Source organism: Syngnathus floridae, chromosome 12 (assembly GCF_059516105.1).
Source record: "Syngnathus floridae isolate MCC-2025c chromosome 12, RoL_Sflo_1.0, whole genome shotgun sequence".
Lineage (NCBI taxonomy): Eukaryota > Metazoa > Chordata > Actinopteri > Syngnathiformes > Syngnathidae > Syngnathus > Syngnathus floridae.
Genome location: NC_142424.1, coordinates 4,989,519 through 5,007,879, shown reverse-complemented (window position 1 = coordinate 5,007,879; position 18,361 = coordinate 4,989,519). Strand labels below are relative to the sequence as shown.

The 18,361-nt window shown below is 43.5% G+C and overlaps 2 protein-coding genes and 1 long non-coding RNA gene across 8 annotated transcripts; 2 read left to right on the top strand and 1 right to left on the bottom strand.

Annotated features, from left to right (window-relative positions):
- Positions 1–8: 8 nt before the first annotated feature.
- On the bottom strand, positions 9–8,774 carry LOC148389672 (small G protein signaling modulator 1-like). 4 transcript variants are annotated; one of them, XM_088391315.1, is made up of 25 exons: positions 8,632–8,774; positions 8,496–8,539; positions 7,213–7,288; positions 6,466–6,628; positions 6,251–6,403; positions 6,114–6,181; positions 5,908–6,050; positions 5,721–5,852; positions 5,534–5,658; positions 5,408–5,475; positions 5,184–5,347; positions 4,987–5,116; positions 4,716–4,842; positions 4,592–4,656; positions 4,376–4,521; positions 4,180–4,308; positions 3,930–4,106; positions 3,783–3,848; positions 2,222–3,322; positions 1,951–2,075; positions 1,798–1,880; positions 1,577–1,686; positions 1,420–1,516; positions 1,194–1,361; positions 9–1,052 (listed from the first exon to the last, which is right to left on the bottom strand). In XM_088391315.1, the coding sequence occupies exons 1-25, from the start codon at positions 8,636–8,638 to the stop codon at positions 964–966; spliced, it is 3,756 nt and encodes a 1,251-aa protein (XP_088247441.1). In that variant the 5' UTR covers positions 8,639–8,774; the 3' UTR covers positions 9–963. The 4 variants fall into 4 exon arrangements, with proteins under 4 accessions (XP_088247441.1, XP_088247439.1, XP_088247440.1 ...); XM_088391313.1 differs by having other exon boundaries at positions 6,114–6,403; XM_088391314.1 differs by having other exon boundaries at positions 5,908–6,181.
- On the top strand, positions 2,866–7,907 carry LOC148389673 (uncharacterized). Its single transcript, XR_015861576.1, has 5 exons — positions 2,866–3,166; positions 4,378–4,480; positions 6,147–6,230; positions 6,289–6,420; positions 7,218–7,907. It is a non-coding gene; the product is annotated as an uncharacterized LOC148389673 (long non-coding RNA).
- Positions 8,775–9,326: 552 nt separating the features above from the next.
- Positions 9,327–17,952, top strand: LOC148389671 (ARF GTPase-activating protein GIT2-like). Of its 3 annotated transcripts, none has more exons than XM_088391621.1 (20): positions 9,327–9,572; positions 10,040–10,173; positions 10,252–10,370; positions 10,452–10,557; positions 10,700–10,786; positions 10,886–11,016; positions 11,412–11,506; positions 11,578–11,623; positions 11,900–11,948; positions 12,035–12,107; positions 12,476–12,573; positions 12,655–12,766; positions 12,866–13,017; positions 13,094–13,249; positions 13,633–13,842; positions 13,987–14,076; positions 14,408–14,484; positions 14,596–14,754; positions 15,695–15,758; positions 15,894–17,952. In XM_088391621.1, exons 1-20 carry the CDS (start codon positions 9,521–9,523, stop codon positions 16,095–16,097), a joined length of 2,214 nt encoding a protein of 737 aa, XP_088247747.1. In that variant the 5' UTR covers positions 9,327–9,520; the 3' UTR covers positions 16,098–17,952. The 3 variants fall into 3 exon arrangements, with proteins under 3 accessions (XP_088247747.1, XP_088247746.1, XP_088247748.1); XM_088391620.1 differs by having other exon boundaries at positions 9,328–9,572; positions 11,897–11,948; XM_088391622.1 differs by lacking the exon at positions 13,987–14,076 and having other exon boundaries at positions 9,328–9,572; positions 11,897–11,948.
- The last annotated feature ends 409 nt before the right edge of the window (positions 17,953–18,361 follow it).

Sequence of the window (18,361 nt, the reverse complement as noted above, 5' to 3'; positions counted from 1 at the left end):
ACACAAAATGCAAAATAGAATATTTTAATTCACAATAAATAAATTCTAACAAGTTACATTTTCAAGACAGAAAAAAAATAAAATTTGTCTCCAGTGAAATTTTTTTTTCTGAGCTTTGTTCATGATCAGGTGAAGCCCATATATCGACATTGTATTGCATTTAATAAATGTGCTAGCTTTGTACAATGGGTCTCACATTGTATACAGCAATTTTGACAGAAGGAGCACAGCAATTCACAACACTGGGGCGCTTTGGCGGAACACATAAGCAATGATCATGAAACATTGATGACACCAAACAAGCTTTGGAACTAATTGGGAGCCACTGAAATACTTTGGGACAGCATTGACCGGTTAGTCTAAGCAGCGATATTTATCTGGCATGAAATGTTTTGAAACAATTTACAATTAAGTAATCTACCCAGACCCTAATGTGGACACCTGAATCTATCATATTTTATTTGGTTAAAAGCCTGGTGGGCAAACTTTAAAATGAATTGTGGAATGATGTTTTTGCAGATAAGCAGTACCAACACAGAAAGATGTGTGCTTCTAATTTAAAAGCCTTAAAGAAACATTTAAAGCACCAAGGATATTGTACAAACTCAAGACTTTTCTCGTTTGTTTCTTTTAGGTATCCTGAAACCCAACAAAGCAGCACAAGACATGAGTAAGGTATGACTTCAAAATGAAACTGTATCCCTGAAAAGAATGGCAACATTTAAGGCAAAATTAACATCCTGAAGCTGTTTCAACAAGGGTACATTCACAATGTGAACAATAACACTTAAAAAAAATAAATAAATATACTGGCCTTTATTGTCTGCCTCGGTCGAGTTTGGAGCAAGTGAAAGTTTTGAACTGACAAGTTTAACCACTTAAGACCCTTACTGCAATTTTACCCCGTTTTTGTTTTGTAGTGTTATTCAAAAGAAAATGGCAAAAGAACAATAGAGTCCAGAATCACTTGTTTTCGATGAGCGTCTGGACTTTGTGGACCAAGTCCCGAGCCATCGTCAGGACCCGTGGGATGTCGTGTCGCTCGGCCATTTCTGAGAAGACAGAAAGGTTGTGGGGGGGGATAAATAATACCAAATATAAAAAAATATTTATAATCCCAATAAAATGCTAATTGTGTCATCCAAAAGAATTTACTCCAAGCATACCTACTTGCCCAACTCATAAGATATTACCATTGAAAAACTTGATGATGTCAGTGAAGTCCATGTTGTTCTCCAGGATGATGTCCCTGTACGTTTCCACCAGGGCCAGTGCGATGAAAAGCACAAAATCCTCAGAGGTGGTGTACGCTGCCGACCAGATGGTCTCCCACACGGAGAAAACGTCATCGTACACCATTTCTGGATCGACAAACCTTGGTTAGCTCAAGGACAACGTCAAAAGTTACGTTGACGTTACCTCTTTTAAAATCCAGCAGGAACCATCGGTAGCAGAAGTAAAAGTGAGTGTAGTCACCGTTCTGCTGCATCAACTCAAACAGCTCACAGTCCAGGATCTAGTGTCCATCAAGAAATGAGAACAAATCCTGCACGCTTTAACATAAAATGCGGATTACCTGAATGAGCGAACGCATGCTGGCAAAGTGAGAATCCATAGCGCCCCCGTGTGGAAAGTTCTGGTTCATCCTTTTCATCAGTTCTGTGAAGCAGCTGAACGCCATCACCTCTACGAACATTAGTTCAGACAAAGTGATTCCAAAATCGAACCTCTACCAACAAATCGTAAGGTTGGACGACAAAATGCTACGAGCGTAATAACGATTAAAAAAACACTGACCGTCATCCAGAATCACCAGCAGGGGAGCTAGTATGTCGCACATACCCTGGACGTAACCCATGTCCAAGTGTTGCCACACGTAACTACAAAGCAGTTAAGCGAGTAAAGACAATTGCAAAAAAAAATTCAATCTAAAGTTGTAGTCTTGGTTACCTGCACATGATATTCCTCAACTTATCCAGGTTTTCTTGAGTGAAGTACCAGTACGTGCGGTCACATCGTCTGACGTCTTTGTCAATACGATGCAAGTTGATTAGGTACATATCCATGATTTCTTGCTGCCAATGGGTTAAAAAAAAAAGGTCAGCAGGTTTAGTTTATTAGGTGGAACCGCAGTGTATAATCCAAAATGGCGGATGTGTTCACGACTAGCATTTTGTTTTGTCTCCAATTGCATGACGTAATGTAAGTGGTTCAAACTTACAGAGTATATTTGTTGAGCTGTGGAGTCCTCCTGTTTGGACACTGTGACCACCTCGGAAGACTCTGGTGCGGTTAACTCGTTTTCCACATCAGGCTCATCTTCAGACAATCCCGCGTCAGTGTCCTCAGGACTGGTGTTGCAAGTGATGTCTAGGACAAGGTCCTCGCGTGCCAGCTTGGCTCTCCGAGCCAGATATGCTGGCGGGGCGGCTAGGTTAGTCAAGGGCCTTGTGTTCAGGTCCTCGACATTCAGGCAGGCCACCCCGACAGGGATGTCCTCCATCTCCAGGGCAGAGGGAGAGTCTTCAGAATCCGGGGACTGCCTGGGATGGGACGATAGCGAAAGGCTCCCGCGGGATGCCGACTGTAGAGCGTCAAGTACTTGTCTGACTGGTGAGTTTGATACGCCAGACACATTTCTGGCTTCGGACGATCCTGAATCTGCCGACTCAGCATTGTCTACCTCTAAGAGACAGGCCGTCAACAATTGCGAGCGGAGGTTGTTAAACATTTCTTCTTCTTCAAAACTTTCCGGATCTCTACCGATTGTCGCAATATCGTTCATTTCAGAAGAATCCTTTTCTTGATCTCTTCTATTTTGTGCTTGAAGAGTTTGTCCGAGTGGCGGAGCTTGGAAATACTTATTCTGAATCTCCTTTTCCAGACGAATAACATTAGTAGTGTCTGGTGGGACTCTTGCATCAATGATCGTATTTGCCGTCTTTGTGTTTTCCGCTTTTTCCTCAGATTCCGAGAGCTCAATTATCCCAGCAGCTTCATTCCTATCCATCTTGTCACTTCCTAAGAGACTGTCCTTTGGCACCGACTCAAGTACATTGACCGTGCCTGGCAGTGATTCAGCTGTAGTTTCCTCACTCAAGACGTCCGATAGCTTCACCGACTCCTGAGAGGGTCCCGATGAGTTAGCTGGCTCAGTTAAAAGAAGGTAGCTATCGCAGGCTGATGGTGGTGGTTTCGTCACATCCACTTTGGATAAGTTGCTGGACCCGGAAGGACCAGCTGAGATGTCCTTTACTGGACTGTTGTGCTCTATTTGATCTTCAGGTCTTGTGGGATCCGTAGTTTCAACTGATGCAAAAACCTAATGGAAGAAAGGGGAATGACTAAATGCTAACCCAAAATGCTAATTGAACAAGTGTTCAAATACAGACTGTTATGAAATTATGCATCATCGTCAGTGCTCAAGGTACAAATTTGTCCCCATGTACTAATTCTAATGGTTATTACTATGGTTGTCATTTATTGAAGTGAAGAAACTGCTCCGCTAATATGCGAAAGTCGTTCCCAAGTTCTGGTAATTGTCCCAGATGGGAGCTTTAAAACGACTTTTATTAGGCAGCGTAGCAAAACAAATCTGATGGCTTCTATTAAATCCAAATATGAAGTCTCCGGAGTGCCTGCCTGCACAATCAAGTGTGAAATTAAATCTTTTGTTTGCTCCCATTTCTGAAAATGCCTGCGGTAATGTTGGACGTGAAGATTAGCAAGTAAGTCTTAAATAGAGCTTCCTGAAAGTAACGCACCCTTGATTTAAATCTTACCGGAACACCACTACTACTTGAGTCACTCTGCGTATTCTGTGGATCCGAGCTGCTGCATAGTGATGACTAGGGTGATAAGACAAAAAAAAAAAAGTCGTATGAGAAAAGTTCCAAGGTCACTGTTGGGTTCCTCTCATGTCAACTTACATCTGTGCTAATGGTCGAGTCCTGCTCCACCACTGGCGCTTGTTCGACACTGTTGCCGGACAAACACCTAGCGAGGGCTTCTGCGTGTTTCTCACGCTCCCTCTGTTGGACAATGGCCTCGCAGCCTTGCCATTCTTTCATGGTCTGCTCGTACATGAGCCGCATCTGCTCATCAATCTGAACCACGGAGAAATATTTTAAAAAAATACAGCATCCATGACATTTTGAAAACTAAAAAAAATACAAATACCTCCAGCCTGCTTTTCTCAGTCATTGTGAAACGGTAATGTCCCAACAGGAAGGGCCAGACTTCTTTGCGTAGAGAAGGTGCCACACCTCCAAAATAGACCAACCTGTATATCTCCAATTCTTCAAAGGCCTGAAATTAAATTCAGATTTTTTTGTGATCCCACTTCACCCATTTTTGTGTGTCCTGTAACTCTTACAGAACTGTCCTGGAGAAACTTGGCCCAGACGTCAGCAGAGAGACCCCCCTGTGCATTCGAGGGCACATCAGGGAAGACTATGGTGGTGTTGACCAGAGCGGAGAGGTGGGTGCGAACCGTGGACAGGTGACGACAATACGCCAGCCCTGGAGTTGAAAAAAAAACTGCGATGAGAACTGTTGTCGTCAATAAGATCTGAGTGAAATTTGCACTCACATCCATAAAATGCACGGGAGATGATCTGGTACTTCATGGTGTCACAGAGGAGCTTCAAAGGAGCCCTGGTCAATTACATGAGATTCACTATAAGAACTTTATTTGGATAGGAGGAACTGGTCACCTTTCTTGACTGCAGCCACTTGGTAGAGAGCTATCGGATGATCCTGTCTGTGAGCAGGAGGAACCAGAGGACGTCCTGGGTGTTGGTTGCCACATGTTCATACCCTGGTCCATCAACTCTAAAGGCACTGCAAAGAACGGCAGACATGAGTGAACAGTTGTCCATACATTTCTGCCAAACGATACAAAGTCAAGTAGCTGGTGATTCAGTGGCCATCTGTGTCTCCTAGACTAATTTCGAGTTTCTCAGTTACTCGATTCTGGATACTTACTGAACTCCATCTGAATCCCAGGAAAGAGGATCCGAAACACGTAATCCGTTGCCTCGTCATCCTCTTTATCAGACACCGAGTCGCATGAGCTATGCGGGCTCCTCCTGCGCAATTTGGGGAAAACCTTTCCCTATGTATGAAAAGAAACCATTTCATCCATGTACATGACATCCAAGAAGTAGTCACTAATGGCCGACCTTCCCCCTCTGATTCCAAAGCGGTGGGTCCAGCTGGCCGTGAGGAAGAAGGCCCGTCTCCAAGCAGGTGAGAAACTGGAGCAGGTGGCCGCCTTTGGGGAAGTGCAAAGGGGGTCTCTGGATGCCATCTTGGCTCACCAACACGAGGGTTCCACCACTGTTCACTGGGATGCAAGGTCCTAAAGTTAATGTCGATTAACACTAGAAGATGAAAAATCAATTACCTTGCTGGTGACAGTGGAGATATACTATCTCCTCCAAGCGAATCGTCATGGCGAAATCCCAGTAGACACTGTGTGTGAGGGGGAGATCTTTAATCTTTATTGGACCAACCCACGGTTAGGCCTTACCTCTTCTCAGAATCCAGCTCCCCCACATTGCCATTCATTAGCTGATTGGGCGTCCATTTTAGTGTCATCAGCTCTCCCGTTTGATGCAGCGAGAGGTAGCCCGGAATGGCCTCCATGTCGTCCCTCTGGAGAGGCACAGTAGTAACATGGATCTGGATCTCATGGGATCGCGGGTAGGCCGACATACCGGCTGCACCAGGACGTTGTTCTTTCCAAACAGCAATGTGGTTCTGGAGTTTTGGTGCAGCGATTCCACATACTCTCTCGCCCACACCAAAGGGCGATCGTCCATGCTGCCACTGGACTGCCTCTTTTGAATCTATTAAAAAGGAGGATTAGACGCTTAAGTGGAACTGAGTGAATTGCTAACCAACCAGGGCAGGCCTCCTGGAGGGGGAGTCCTGTCGACAATGGCCACTGTGGATCCGGTGCCTCTGTACCAGCTCGTCGGCGGACGGGTCTGTCCAGAAATGGTCAGCGGTCTTCACTTGGGTGTACTCCAAAGCACAGGGGCCGACTGTAAGGTCAAAGAACGTGTCACAAAAATGTCTGTTTGCTGTATAACGTCGACTACCATTACCCAAAAGTGAGGCAAGAATTTGTCCATCCACAGGATCCATCAACATGGCTTCCTTCTCATAAAAGATACTACGGGGGGAAAAAATGAAAATGGCTGGATCATTGGGATGCGTCACAGGTACGTTTGGATATAAATACCTGGAGTTCTCCACTAAATACAGAATGATCTTGTCCAGGAGCTTCTCCAGAAGAGCCGTTCGGATCCACAAGTGTTTGAGTGCCTGAGGCGGAAGGTTGTTCAACTTGGACCGGCGACTTCGCTCAATGCCCTGCGAGGAATTGTTCTGTTTGCTGGAAGAAACGTTAAGGTATAAGCACCATGCGTTCATTGCCACTCATACTGCTTAGTTCACCTGTTTTCCATAAGTTGTTCCAGTTCTTGAACCTTGTGACAAAGTTGCTCTGCGGGCGTGAAGCTTTTGGCCACTTTCATGAAGAGGGCTGCCACTTTGTTGCTGCACAGCAGTCCCGCTATACGTCGCTTTAACCCGTGCAGCACACAGGCTTCCACCACAGCTACACACACGGACACAATTGTATTACTGCAGTGGTTCCTTGACAAAAAAAAAAAATCTAGACCCTCATATTTAAATTAAGTTCCACGCTTGGTCGCAGAACAAACTAAGTCAAGATGCCGCAGTATTAGATGTGATTTCTTAACTGCACGTAAAAAAAAAAAAAAAAACAGGTGAAAGGGAAGCACAGGTGGCACAATGAACCAAAACACTGTTGCTAGGATATGAGAGACGTGAATTCACACACACACACCTCACACCTGGTTAGCATTAACACCTCCGAGGGGTGTTATCCGACTATTATACAAAATTCTTGTCTGGCCACCTTTTGCGAAAGAACCTCAGTTACTTAACGGAGCAGTGCTTGTAAGCCATTTAATGCATGTGTAGTTGAACTGGCATTTTAATTAATTGTCACAGAGCGGAAGTAATTACACATTCAACCTAACAAAAAATACCCGAGAGGGTTAAAAGCTGACGAGTGCGTGTATTGTGTAATAGGACCCGGTTATAACGGTAAGGATGCTTTTTTCCATCGCCATCCTTTCGTGAGTATGTTCCATGAAAATATGCAAACTTGTCTACCACAGAACGAGACGATGTGGCTGCTGTCGGCGTGCACAAATTTCCTCGTCACCGCTTCCTCCATGATCTGTTTCACCTGCAGGAGAGAAACATCAACGCTCATTCATGGCCCTCAAGCCACTGCGGCTCCATCAAAGCAAGCTCTTATAGCTTTCCAATATGCAGTGTTAATATCGTTTTCAAAATGGAGAAACCAATGATGGACATTATTCTGACCTTGACAAGCGCCTCAAGTTATAGCCACAATGTTTTCATGCAGGAAGTCAGATGATTCTGCTGTGCAAATCCTGACTAGAACCCTCAAAGCATTCAAAAAGGTACAGTATGTGTTCAATTTTATATTACTGTATTTCGTTTCATGCCACTCCAAGTTTACTTTTTTTTTTGTTCCAAACCAAACGTTTAAAACAATCAAACCATTTATGTTTAATCCCATTAACATGTTAACAGTTAGCATAGCTAGTTGAATACAAACAGTGGAGCAACACATGTAGACAGATACTCACCGTTATACATGAAATATGACTAATAGGGCACATCAGATGGAGCAGCACAATGAATTATACCGCAGCATTAAATTATGATAGACTGTTATATTCTTCACATTGTATTTGTGTTATTACTGTTTCTATCAAGTTTTTTTCAGGGGAAAATGTATATTCTGTGTGTGTGTGTGTGGGGGGGGGATGATGCACATGTTAGACTTTTTTGTGGCATTAGATATAATAAAATATAGTAAATATAATATATAATATAAAATATAATTAAAACGGAGCATTTTTTTGGCATGTTGACCATGTTTCCCCCCACCCAAAATGGTTATATCCATGTATGGTATATAAAATGCAAAAAAAAAAAAAAAGCAGCCCCTCCTCGTGCGTATGTTTGAGATGCAATGAGTCACAGGTGAGGGGGAAGTACCGTGCTTTCTCACTTGGGAAGAAGAAAAAGAAAAAAAACAGCCATGTTTTCCCTTTCTCTCTCTCTTGCTCTCTCTCGCGCCCATCTATCTATCTATGGGGAATCAACACTGACATGATTAGTCTGCTGTCGTTTCAATGCAAAACAGACTAAGAACAGAAAAGCCACCATCATTTACATGGCAATAGAATCGAAATGGAAAATGGTGCGCGCGCCTGTGTGTGCGCGCATCATCAGCACCGTCGTCATCACCAGCATCATCACCATCACAGCTATAGACGGTGTGCATTCTTTATTAGCTCCTCCGCCGATTTAAGTGATAATAAAACGTGACGATAAATCCAATAAAAACCACAACGCACCTCTTTTTTCACACTGCGCAGCAATTTCTGACGAGTCTCCTCTTCTGTCACGACAGATCAACAATCAATACAGCATGTGTGTACATTTAGGCAATGATCATCTTCGATGCATAATTAAAATGATCATAAGGCTTACCTCCCATGGCTGCAGGTTGCACGCGCTTTCTTAGAGGTCAACACTGTCCCAAAAAAATAAAAAGCGTACTCCGTGTTCCTTTGCGACTAAATTAAACCTATGTGCTACCTCTCCGTCGACCAACACCCCTTTAAAGCTACAGTAGCCCCCCGATAAGCGGTTGTGCAGCGCGCGCGCGCGCGCAGGGGGGGTGTTTTGCAGCATGCACGGATTGGGGGTAAAGAAGCTGCTCGTGCCGTCTCATTAAGCAGAGTCGTTGCAATTTTCCTAATGAAGTGGCGCGGGGATGCCATGCAACTGCAACAAGGGAGCCTATCTGTTCTCAGTATTGTTTTAGAATTTATTGTCCAGCCAGTGCAAGATGATGATGTTAAAAATGGGACTCAAGAATATATATGTACCCTATTTTTCAGGGACGATGGATAAACATAAGGGAGCCAATTCATAAATACTTTGAATGGGCAGTATTGACAAACTATTCTTTGAAACTTCTCAGCTCCTCTGTACAGCACTAATATTCATTTCAGGAGGAGTTAATTTCAGATACTTCGTCACAGAACGAATTAAACTCAAGTACCATGGTGAGAATTACTAATTAAAGTCTAATTTACTTGTTAATTCTAAATTTCCTTGCTACGGTTTCAATTATAAGTAGGTTAAATGGGCATCGAGGGCGCGGAAGTGCCGAGGAAGCGAACAAGGAGGCAGTAGAGAGAAACGGAACGGTCCCATCTCATCTTTGTTCAACAGTAGGCAGGGCAGATGGGCAAGAGAGAGTTGTTGCTTTTTTTCCCACCAGCCATTATCGACTGCTGCTCGACTGGCTCAGTAACGATCGCCAACTATTCTTCTGTTTTGTTTGTATAATATAATAAACATCTAAAAGGGGATGTCAAAGCGAGTGAGAAGCAAAGAGGTCTGCGCGGACTGCAGCGCTCCGGGTATGTCAAACAAGCTAACTGCTCAGCTACCGTGCTAACCCGCTAGCCTTTAACACAAACGTTATAAACCGTCTATTGTTCGTCTTTAATACAGCACTATCGTGATTCAGTTTGCTAGTTAGCTCATTTTAGAGACATTTTTCTCTCAGTGTTACGCTTGTGGTCTAACTGTGTCCTTGGTAGTGTTTTTACGTTCGTTTCTGCGCGAGATGTTACGAACTTTTCAACTTCTCGCGATATTTTCACGAGTAATATCTTCTACTGCTGTGCAATCTTGGATGAGTTAGTGAGGAGAAACTAAGAAGTTTTGATGCTCTAGATGAAGGAGGGATGAATCAACCATCCACGGAACAAAATGTTTAATTGTCTTATTTATTTGTTTAGTCGCATCATCCATGACAATTTAAGTTTTATCTTGATATACTGTATTCAAATACTTGAGTTTCTACTTCATGTGTGTTTTGCAGAACCTCGCTGGGCCTCCGTCAACCGAGGCGTGTTGATCTGCGATGAGTGCTGCAGCATCCATCGAGGTCTGGGACGACACAGCTCCCAAGTCCGACATCTGACCCACTCTGTGTGGCCCCCTTCCCAGTTTCAGGTGACTCTGGTGCTCCTGCCTTGTGTAGCTGTTGTCCAATCTCACACATTAATAGAGCATTTGATGTTTTTTTTTTAGATGGTGCAGACACTTTACGGCAATGGAGCCAATTCGATATGGGAGCACAGCCTTCTGGACCCTTCTTTCTCATCCTCAACTAGCGGCAAGCGTAAAGCCAATCCTCAAGACCGTGTTCAGTAAGTATCTGTTTTAGGAATCCATTCTTGATCATTCAACAACACTACAAGACCGAATCAAATCAAATATGCTGTGTCCAGTCCCAATAAGACAGAGTTTATTAAGGCCAAATACCAGATGTTGGCGTTTGTCTATCGCATGCCTTGTCGGGAGGACGACAGCGTGACCGCCAAAGATCTTAGCAAGGTAAGAATTCAACATTCCACTGAATCATGCAAAATCCCATTGAAGCATTGAATTCAGTAATTTATAATTTTTCCACACAAAATAAAAAAACTTGGCCTACAGTGTAAATTCTTGCCAAACTCACTCGGCTCTCTCTGTGCAGCAACTGCATTCCAGCGTTCGAACAGGGAACCTGGAGACCTGCCTGAGACTTTTATCCCTCGGAGCGCAGGCCAACTTCTTCCATCCCGTGAGTGAGACGCTTCAGCCGATTGTTGGTGTCATTTCCTTTTCAGGTGATATCACGTTGCTAATAATATGGCTTTGTTTTTCGTCCACGGGATCACAGGAAAAAGGAAACACGCCATTGCACATAGCGGCGAAAGCGGGGCAGTTGTTACAAGCCGAGCTGTTGGCTGTGTACGGAGCTGATCCGGGAGCTCTCGACTCCAGTGGGAAGACTCCCATTGACTATGCGAGGTAAAGCCAAGCCAGCGTGAGTCATTTGCACTCTTACGGGAAGAAAAAAACAGATGCGTATGATAGTCCTATTTTAGTGTGCTAACCAGAGCCAGAAGGTGAAAAAAAAAATTCAGACTAGCAGTCCGCCATGAGCATGTTGTGCGAAACAATGGATACAAGATGATGATGTCACATGATGGCTGACTAATTCAATGAGTGTAACACTGAAGCATAATTCAGTAGGCCAGCCTGCATTAGTTCTCTTATTTTTAAACATATGCCAGGGTTCCAAAATTCTGCACAGCCTGACAATAAAAAAAAAAAATCCAAACTGGAGCATATAAAATAAAAAAACTCCAATCAGGAGCATACATAAATAAGTATTTGTACAGCTTCCAAACTTGTTATCGCAGGCAAGCCGGGCATCAGGAGCTGGCCGAGCGTCTCGTGGAGATCCAATACGAACTCACTGACCGCTTAACGTTTTACCTTTGTGGACGAAGACCAGGTAAGAATGAGAAGCATCAAAGTAACTTCTGTTTAGTGTCTGAGAGTTTGATGTCATTGTTGTTGTTGCAGATCACAGATTTGGGCAACACTTCATCATTCCCCAAATGGCTGACAGGTACTCTTGCTTTTATTTAGAGGTACGAAACCAAAATCACGGGTTAAGCATGTATGTCAATGCTGTGATAAAAAAGTTGGGAGTTATGTTGTTAGTAGTTTTAAAAAAATATATCAGAGAAACTGTATTAATTGCAGCAATTAATGCAAATACTTTCCCAACATTGCCTTCTTTTGATGGCTACAGGAATAAGTAAGTATCCGGCGTGTTTTGGTGACCTTTGTTACACACTTTTGTTTGCTTTGAATTAATTTACTTTGTTCCCGTTTAAAGCAGTCTAGATTTGTCCGAGTTTGCAAAAGCCGCTAAAAAGAAGCTGCAGTCTGTAAGTTCTCCGGTCATATGATTTATTTTGAAGTTGTTTTACCTATTTTTTGATTTTTTTTTTTTTTTCTTCTTGTCTTGTTCCAGCTAAGTAACCATCAGTTTGAGGAGCTTGCTATGGATGTTTACGACGAAGTAGACAGACGAGAAACGGATGCAGGTAGAATGCGGCAAAAAAAAAAAAAAAATTGTAGTATACAGTCGTTTAATGCATCAAGAAAAAATGAAGAAAAACATGAAAGCGCACAGTCACCGTGACTTTTCAGAAGTCAACTTCGAGTCGTCATTTTTCCTGTGACAACAGCATGACCTTGAAGGCAGCACGACTAATGCTGCTAATGGATGATCACCCCCCCGCCCACACACACACTCCCCGGCTTGATCCTCAATTGGCCAAATGAAATTCTAGCTGAATTGTTTGTGAGTGGAACAAAGCTTAGGTGGAAAAGCTCCAGTGACAATTTGTATAGTCATAAATTTAAGTGGCAAGTACATCCATTTATTTTGTGTGTTTTTTTTTTTTTCTAGTGTGTTTGGCCACTCAGAACCACAGCACGCTGGTAACAGACACCACGGTGGTGCCTTTCCTGCCGGTCAACCCAGAGTACTCCTCCACCAGAAACCAAGTAAGTTCTGCCCCCATTTAAAAAAAAAAAAAATATACATATTTAAGTGTATTGTTGTTAGTTAGTGAATTCCTCCCTCAGGGTCGTCAGAAGTTGGCGAGGTTTAGCGCCCATGAATTTGCCACCTTGGTCATCGATATTCTGACGGACGCCAAACGTCGGCAGTGGGGGAATTCCTGTGACAGTCCCAAAGGTGCGACAGTTTTTTTGAGGTCGCACTCGATCGGCGTATAGGAAATTATTTTCCTGTTACTGTCCATTGTACGTCTCTCCAAAATGTCTCTGTCTACAGAGAGCGTGGAGCTGATCCTGCAAGGAATAAACAGTCGCCACAGCAGCGAGAGCCAAGACAACGACCAGCCCGACTACGACAGCGTGGCCTCCGATGAAGATCCGGTCCAAGATGCCATCCGCAGGGACAACGGCACTGATGGAAGGACCAAGGTTTGGCTAGCCGCCTGCTTTCTCTCTTTTTCTTTCTCCCAACACTAATCAAATGAATTTGGCTGATGTGCATCAGAGCTCCGAGTCATCCGACTTGTCGGATGGAGGCCCCATCACGGTGCAGGAGTTCATGGACGTGAAAAGCGCCCTCACCGCCTCAGAAGCCAAAATCCAACAGCTCCTCAAAGTCAACTGTCACCTGAGTGAAGAGCTGCGAGCCATGCAGGGCAAGGTTAGTCAAGTGCCAAACCTCTTGGTGAATCAGACGTCGTCGTTGTCTCATTTCCTGTGCTGCGCTGCTCAGAAACACCCAAAGCTTCCGTTTCCTTTTTCTCCTGCCAGCGAGATCTATTTTGCTTAACTTCCGGTTCATTCACACGGTGGTTTTAAGCCCAGCTTTGTGACTTTTACCATTTTTTTTTTTTTTTTTTAAACAAACAAAAGTAATAAATTATCTGTATTACAATAAACACTATTACATTTTATTAAAGCCACTTTATGTTAACATCATAAACTCTTAGATTAGCCTAAATGCTTTTTCCTTGAGGTTAGGCTGCAATTTCCTCCACGATGAACACCCCTCTTTCTCGTGTCACCCCTTTTGTCCTCCCTCAGCTGAACTCCCTGCAAACGGAGAACACGACGCTACGGTGGCAGGCCCCCGCCGCGCCGCACCAGGTCCGGGGGCCCGCGGGCCGGCGCCAGACCCGAGGCGTGCGCGCCATGTCCATGTACGAGACGGGCTCCAACCCCAGACAGTCCCCCCACCGCGACGCCACCGCTCGGCGGGAGGACGGTGTCGTTTTACAGCCCTTCCCCACCAACGTAAGCGCCGCCGGGGCATTGCGGCTCCCGCTCGGCCGTTGACGTGACTCGGTATACATGCCTGGCTTGGAGCTGGTGGTGGTTTTGTGAGATCATTCATTCATTTGATTGGAGTTGGCTGAACTTGGTGTGACCCTTTTCTAGATGGGGAGGGGTCCTTTGGGAACGGCCGCTTCCTCCCTCCCATCCTTCCCCTCTTCCCTGTCCTGGTCACGGGACGAGAGATCTCGAAGGGTTAAGTACCGGAGGGCTCCGCAAAAAGCACCCCCGCCCTCCACTTTTTGCGCTCTCACCTGACGTGCGTCTCTTTAAAAGCAGCTTGGCTTGTCTTGCAGTCCGCACCCTCGCTTTTGATTAAAGCCACAGGGTCTAAATGTCCCCCGAAAAAAAGCTGAAATGTGCTTCTTGGCCCTCGATGAAAACATTCACTATTCACGCCAGCATTTTTTTGCATCGACTAATCGCATCCTTTCGCTTGTCGTCCTTTTTGCAACCGACAATGCATGACTGTGCGGTTTTGTTTGCGCATTTGGATGGGATGGTAACTGTCTTGGTGTCCCCACAGGGCTGCAGTTTGGAGGCATACAGTGCCATGCTCAACTGTGAGACTGCGCCGAGCCACTGTGAACCAGAGGATAGTGGGTAAGAAATTATTTGGGTCAAACTGCCCCTTTATTAAATGGGTTGAACTGCAAAAGTTCAACGACACTATGTAGTTTAAACTCCTCTCCCCCGTATTTTGTGCGCTTTCAGTGGCCCCCTGGCAAACTTTGAGGCGGCCGAGGGTGAGACGGAGCGCGAGGAAGACGCCGCCGCCCTTCCCTGCACGGAGGACGTCATCTGTAAGACGGAGCAGATCACCAAGAACATTCAGGAGCTTCTGAGGGCCGCCCAGGAGACCAAACACGAAAGGTACGGCATCCCCAAATTTTTTTTTAATAGTAATAATAATAATAATAAAGTGCAAGAATTAATTGACAACTAATGAATTCCGATAAGTCGGTAAATGTTTTGATAATCACTTAATTGTTTGAACTTGTTCTTTTTTTTTGATTGCTTGTATTATATTGCCCCCTAGTGGCCAAGGCCAACACACCAGATGAAGCGAAATCTTTTTTTTTTTTTTTTAACGTGTGCATCCTTACATCTTCGTTGTTTCTAGGTCAGCACATAGTAATGTTTGACTTGAGGGCATAGACATGACTGGCCGGGCCTCATTCATACTGGTCGCCCCGAGCAACAAGGCAAATGCAAAAGCAAGCAGCTGTATTCTTTGAAACACATGAAGCGGAGTGCACGTGCACTTTTTTATTTTTTTAATCACAGAACGTAACAATAACAAGAAACTTTTCATTGCAGCTCGTGTGCTCACTGCCATTTGTCTTCACTTTCACATTAGTGCGCTACATTTCATGCATGTCCGACTAAGCCTTCTTTAAATGCTTATTCAACTGTACATTTTTGCTGCCAGTTTAAATAAGTTGGGGGAAAAAGTGCATACAGCGTGAGCCATACTCGTAACAGACAAAATGGGGCCATCGCCGTGACATCGCTGTCTTTTCTGGCCTGTGTGAATCAGCTCCTTTGTTTGGAGTTGATGCGACACTTACTGCACATGCAGCGGTGTGAAAATGCAAATTTCTTGTCCAGAATAAAACAGGATAATAAATAAAATCATTATTCAGTTATTAGGATGATCATAAAAAATAAATAAAGACTGTAAATATTAATGACCTTCAAAACAAAACATACAAATCCCATTTGATGCAAATAAATGTTAATACGTACATGAATAAATGAAAATAATTATATATGCATTCAGTAAATATTATATTTGTGTCACTCCGGGCAGCTTCCTCCCGTGTTCAGAGAAAATCTGTGTGGCTGTGAAGGAGATGGCAGCTCTGTTTCCCAAGGTAACACAACACCTCGCAAACAATAGCATGTGTTTACCAAACAACACTACACAATGTGCAGACTCTTGCTCATTGTGCCACCCTCTGTGACAATACTTGCAACAATATGACCTGTTCTGATTTCTTCCTTGGCAGAGGCCGTCCTCTGAGACAGTTCGCAGCTCCCTGTCGCTGCTCACCTCCAGCGCCAGCCGCTTACACGGCGAATGCCGCGGCCCGTGCCCTCCCGCCGCCGCCGACGTCCAGCTGGTCACACAACAGGTCATCCAGTGCGCCTACGACATCGCCAAAGCCGCCAAACAGCTCGTCACCGTAACCACCAAAGAGAATAGCAACTAGCTAGAATCCCCTCCAGCCCTCCCCCCAAAACGATCATTTCACGTCCTAGAGAATTACATTCCTTTAACTTGGGAAATTGAACAGTATTTATTCTTAGCTTGATAACGAACAGTGACCAGGGGTTCACAAGCTTTCAGTTCCAGTGGAGAAAAACGGCAAATAAACTGAATTACCAAATGTGCCATAGGAATTAAACAGTTGCTTATTTGTGAGAGGTGAAAAAACGTCAAGGTTAGAAAGAATAGAAATAAAAAATCTTTTTTTTTTTTTTAGAAAATGTTCAATGTTACGACAGTTAAGTTACATTTTTTCCGCCGTTTTGAAAATGATACAACGCAATCTTTTATGGAGAATTGTTTACGAACCCTAGTTTCCAAACCCCTGGTTTTAGATGGAGAATAGGTTACCTCACAACTGCAGCAGCTAGCGATTAGCATTCCACTGATAGCAATGGCGTTATTTCATGGATTTGTGGCTAACCCCAGTTTCAACCCTTTGCTACAAAGCTGGGAGGATATATCACCATGGCAACTACGATAACTATTCGTGGGGGATAAGAGCAGAGTCCTTTTGCGAATAGCAAACAAACGAGCGGAGAAATTACTTATTTTTGAAAATGAATAGTTCTAAACTAGGATCCCAACATATAAAGATTTAATTTTGGAAAAAAATAATTATCAATCATCACCAGTTGTTAGCTTGTGCTTGTTGCAATATTCAGCAGAGAAAAAACATGCGGTGAAGATTCTCTGTAACTTTCGCTAACAATCCAGGGATCTTAAAGCTTCTTAAAGCATGACGGACTGAGCCGTTAATAGGTGAACTTTTCAACAAAGAGCCCGGTTTAGGTTCCATGGGAAAATCGTGAATAGGTGAATTTGTGAATATCAGTCAGGGTTCACTGTATCTTGCATCAGTGTTTTTGGTACAGCCATACTTCTGAAAGTGTGTGAGTGTGTATACACGTGTGTGTTTGTGTGTGTGTGTGTGTGTGTGTGGGAGATGTCCTCAGCAGCTCATGTGAAATCTATATCAAGTTATGCAAATGTTGCAGAACCTCCAAAGTGGAACATCTTAATTCATTTCACATTTTAGCATTATAGCATAACAATTTAACATTATTTACCCAAGGGGCATATTTTATGTCAAACAGCAAACCAAACAAAAGTGTCAATTAGGGTAGAGTCATTATGCCTACTGCCCCCTTGTGGAAAATCATTGAAATGTTCTGCCTGACACTATATGTTGCTGGCATAGCTAGATTGAACAAATTTGCTTATTTGAAGTAATAAGTAATTTTCAAAATGGAATACAATCAAGCTGTTCCAAAATTAAAATAAGCTGATTTTTTTTTTTTCCTTTGAATTGCACCACTTTGGTCCAACTGTGGAGGTTCCGCTGTGTATAAAAGTGTATGTATCAATGTAATTATCAGATTTAATCCAAATGCTTTTGTTGTATTTATGAAAGTGCATGTCATACCTCTTGAAAAAATGACCAGCGTTTATTTTCTCAAGTCCCCTTTAAGTGCTCTGAAGTGTTTTCAACGCAAAACCCAAACTATTTGGAGCCCTAGTTTGGGAAACTCGGATCCAGGTAAATGCGCCCTTCAATCAACTCTGATCTAACGTGTCACTTTCAGTCCCGAATGCCAGCGATGGAAAAAGTAACAGAATACCTCGGCCCCACGGAGCCCAGTTGGTCTAAGTTACATTAAGTCTCCAAACAGCAGAGAAGAGATGCCATTCAATGTCATCTTGCTTTGTTTATGCACTGTAATGCAAAGAAAACATTGTCAAACACAATTGTGTCCAACTATGAATATAAAATGTTTGCCTTTAACAGGTGCCATCTACTTTCCAGCCTGTTGTATTTGTGTGCCGCAATTTACCATATTTATTCTGCGATGGGAGATTTTTTTTTTTTTTCTAAATTCAGTTTACCCAACAACAAATCAGTAACAAATCTCTATCCATTATGTTTTGTGAGTAGCAGTGTATATTACTTTTAGGGCAACTATAGCATACAAAAATGTACATATAAAGAATTTTAAAATGTCTCTTTTAATGAATTATGTCATGTTTGAGTGTATAGGTTAATGTGAAATTTATTAAGTATGAAAATTGGAACAAAATTCCATTGACACCTGTCGCTTAAAAGTATGACGACACAGGTGTCCCTAATGTTGTGACCGAACTATTTCGTCATCACTACGCGACTTGAGGAGAGCAACTTTCGAAAGTTAAACCATCGAAACTTGCTTT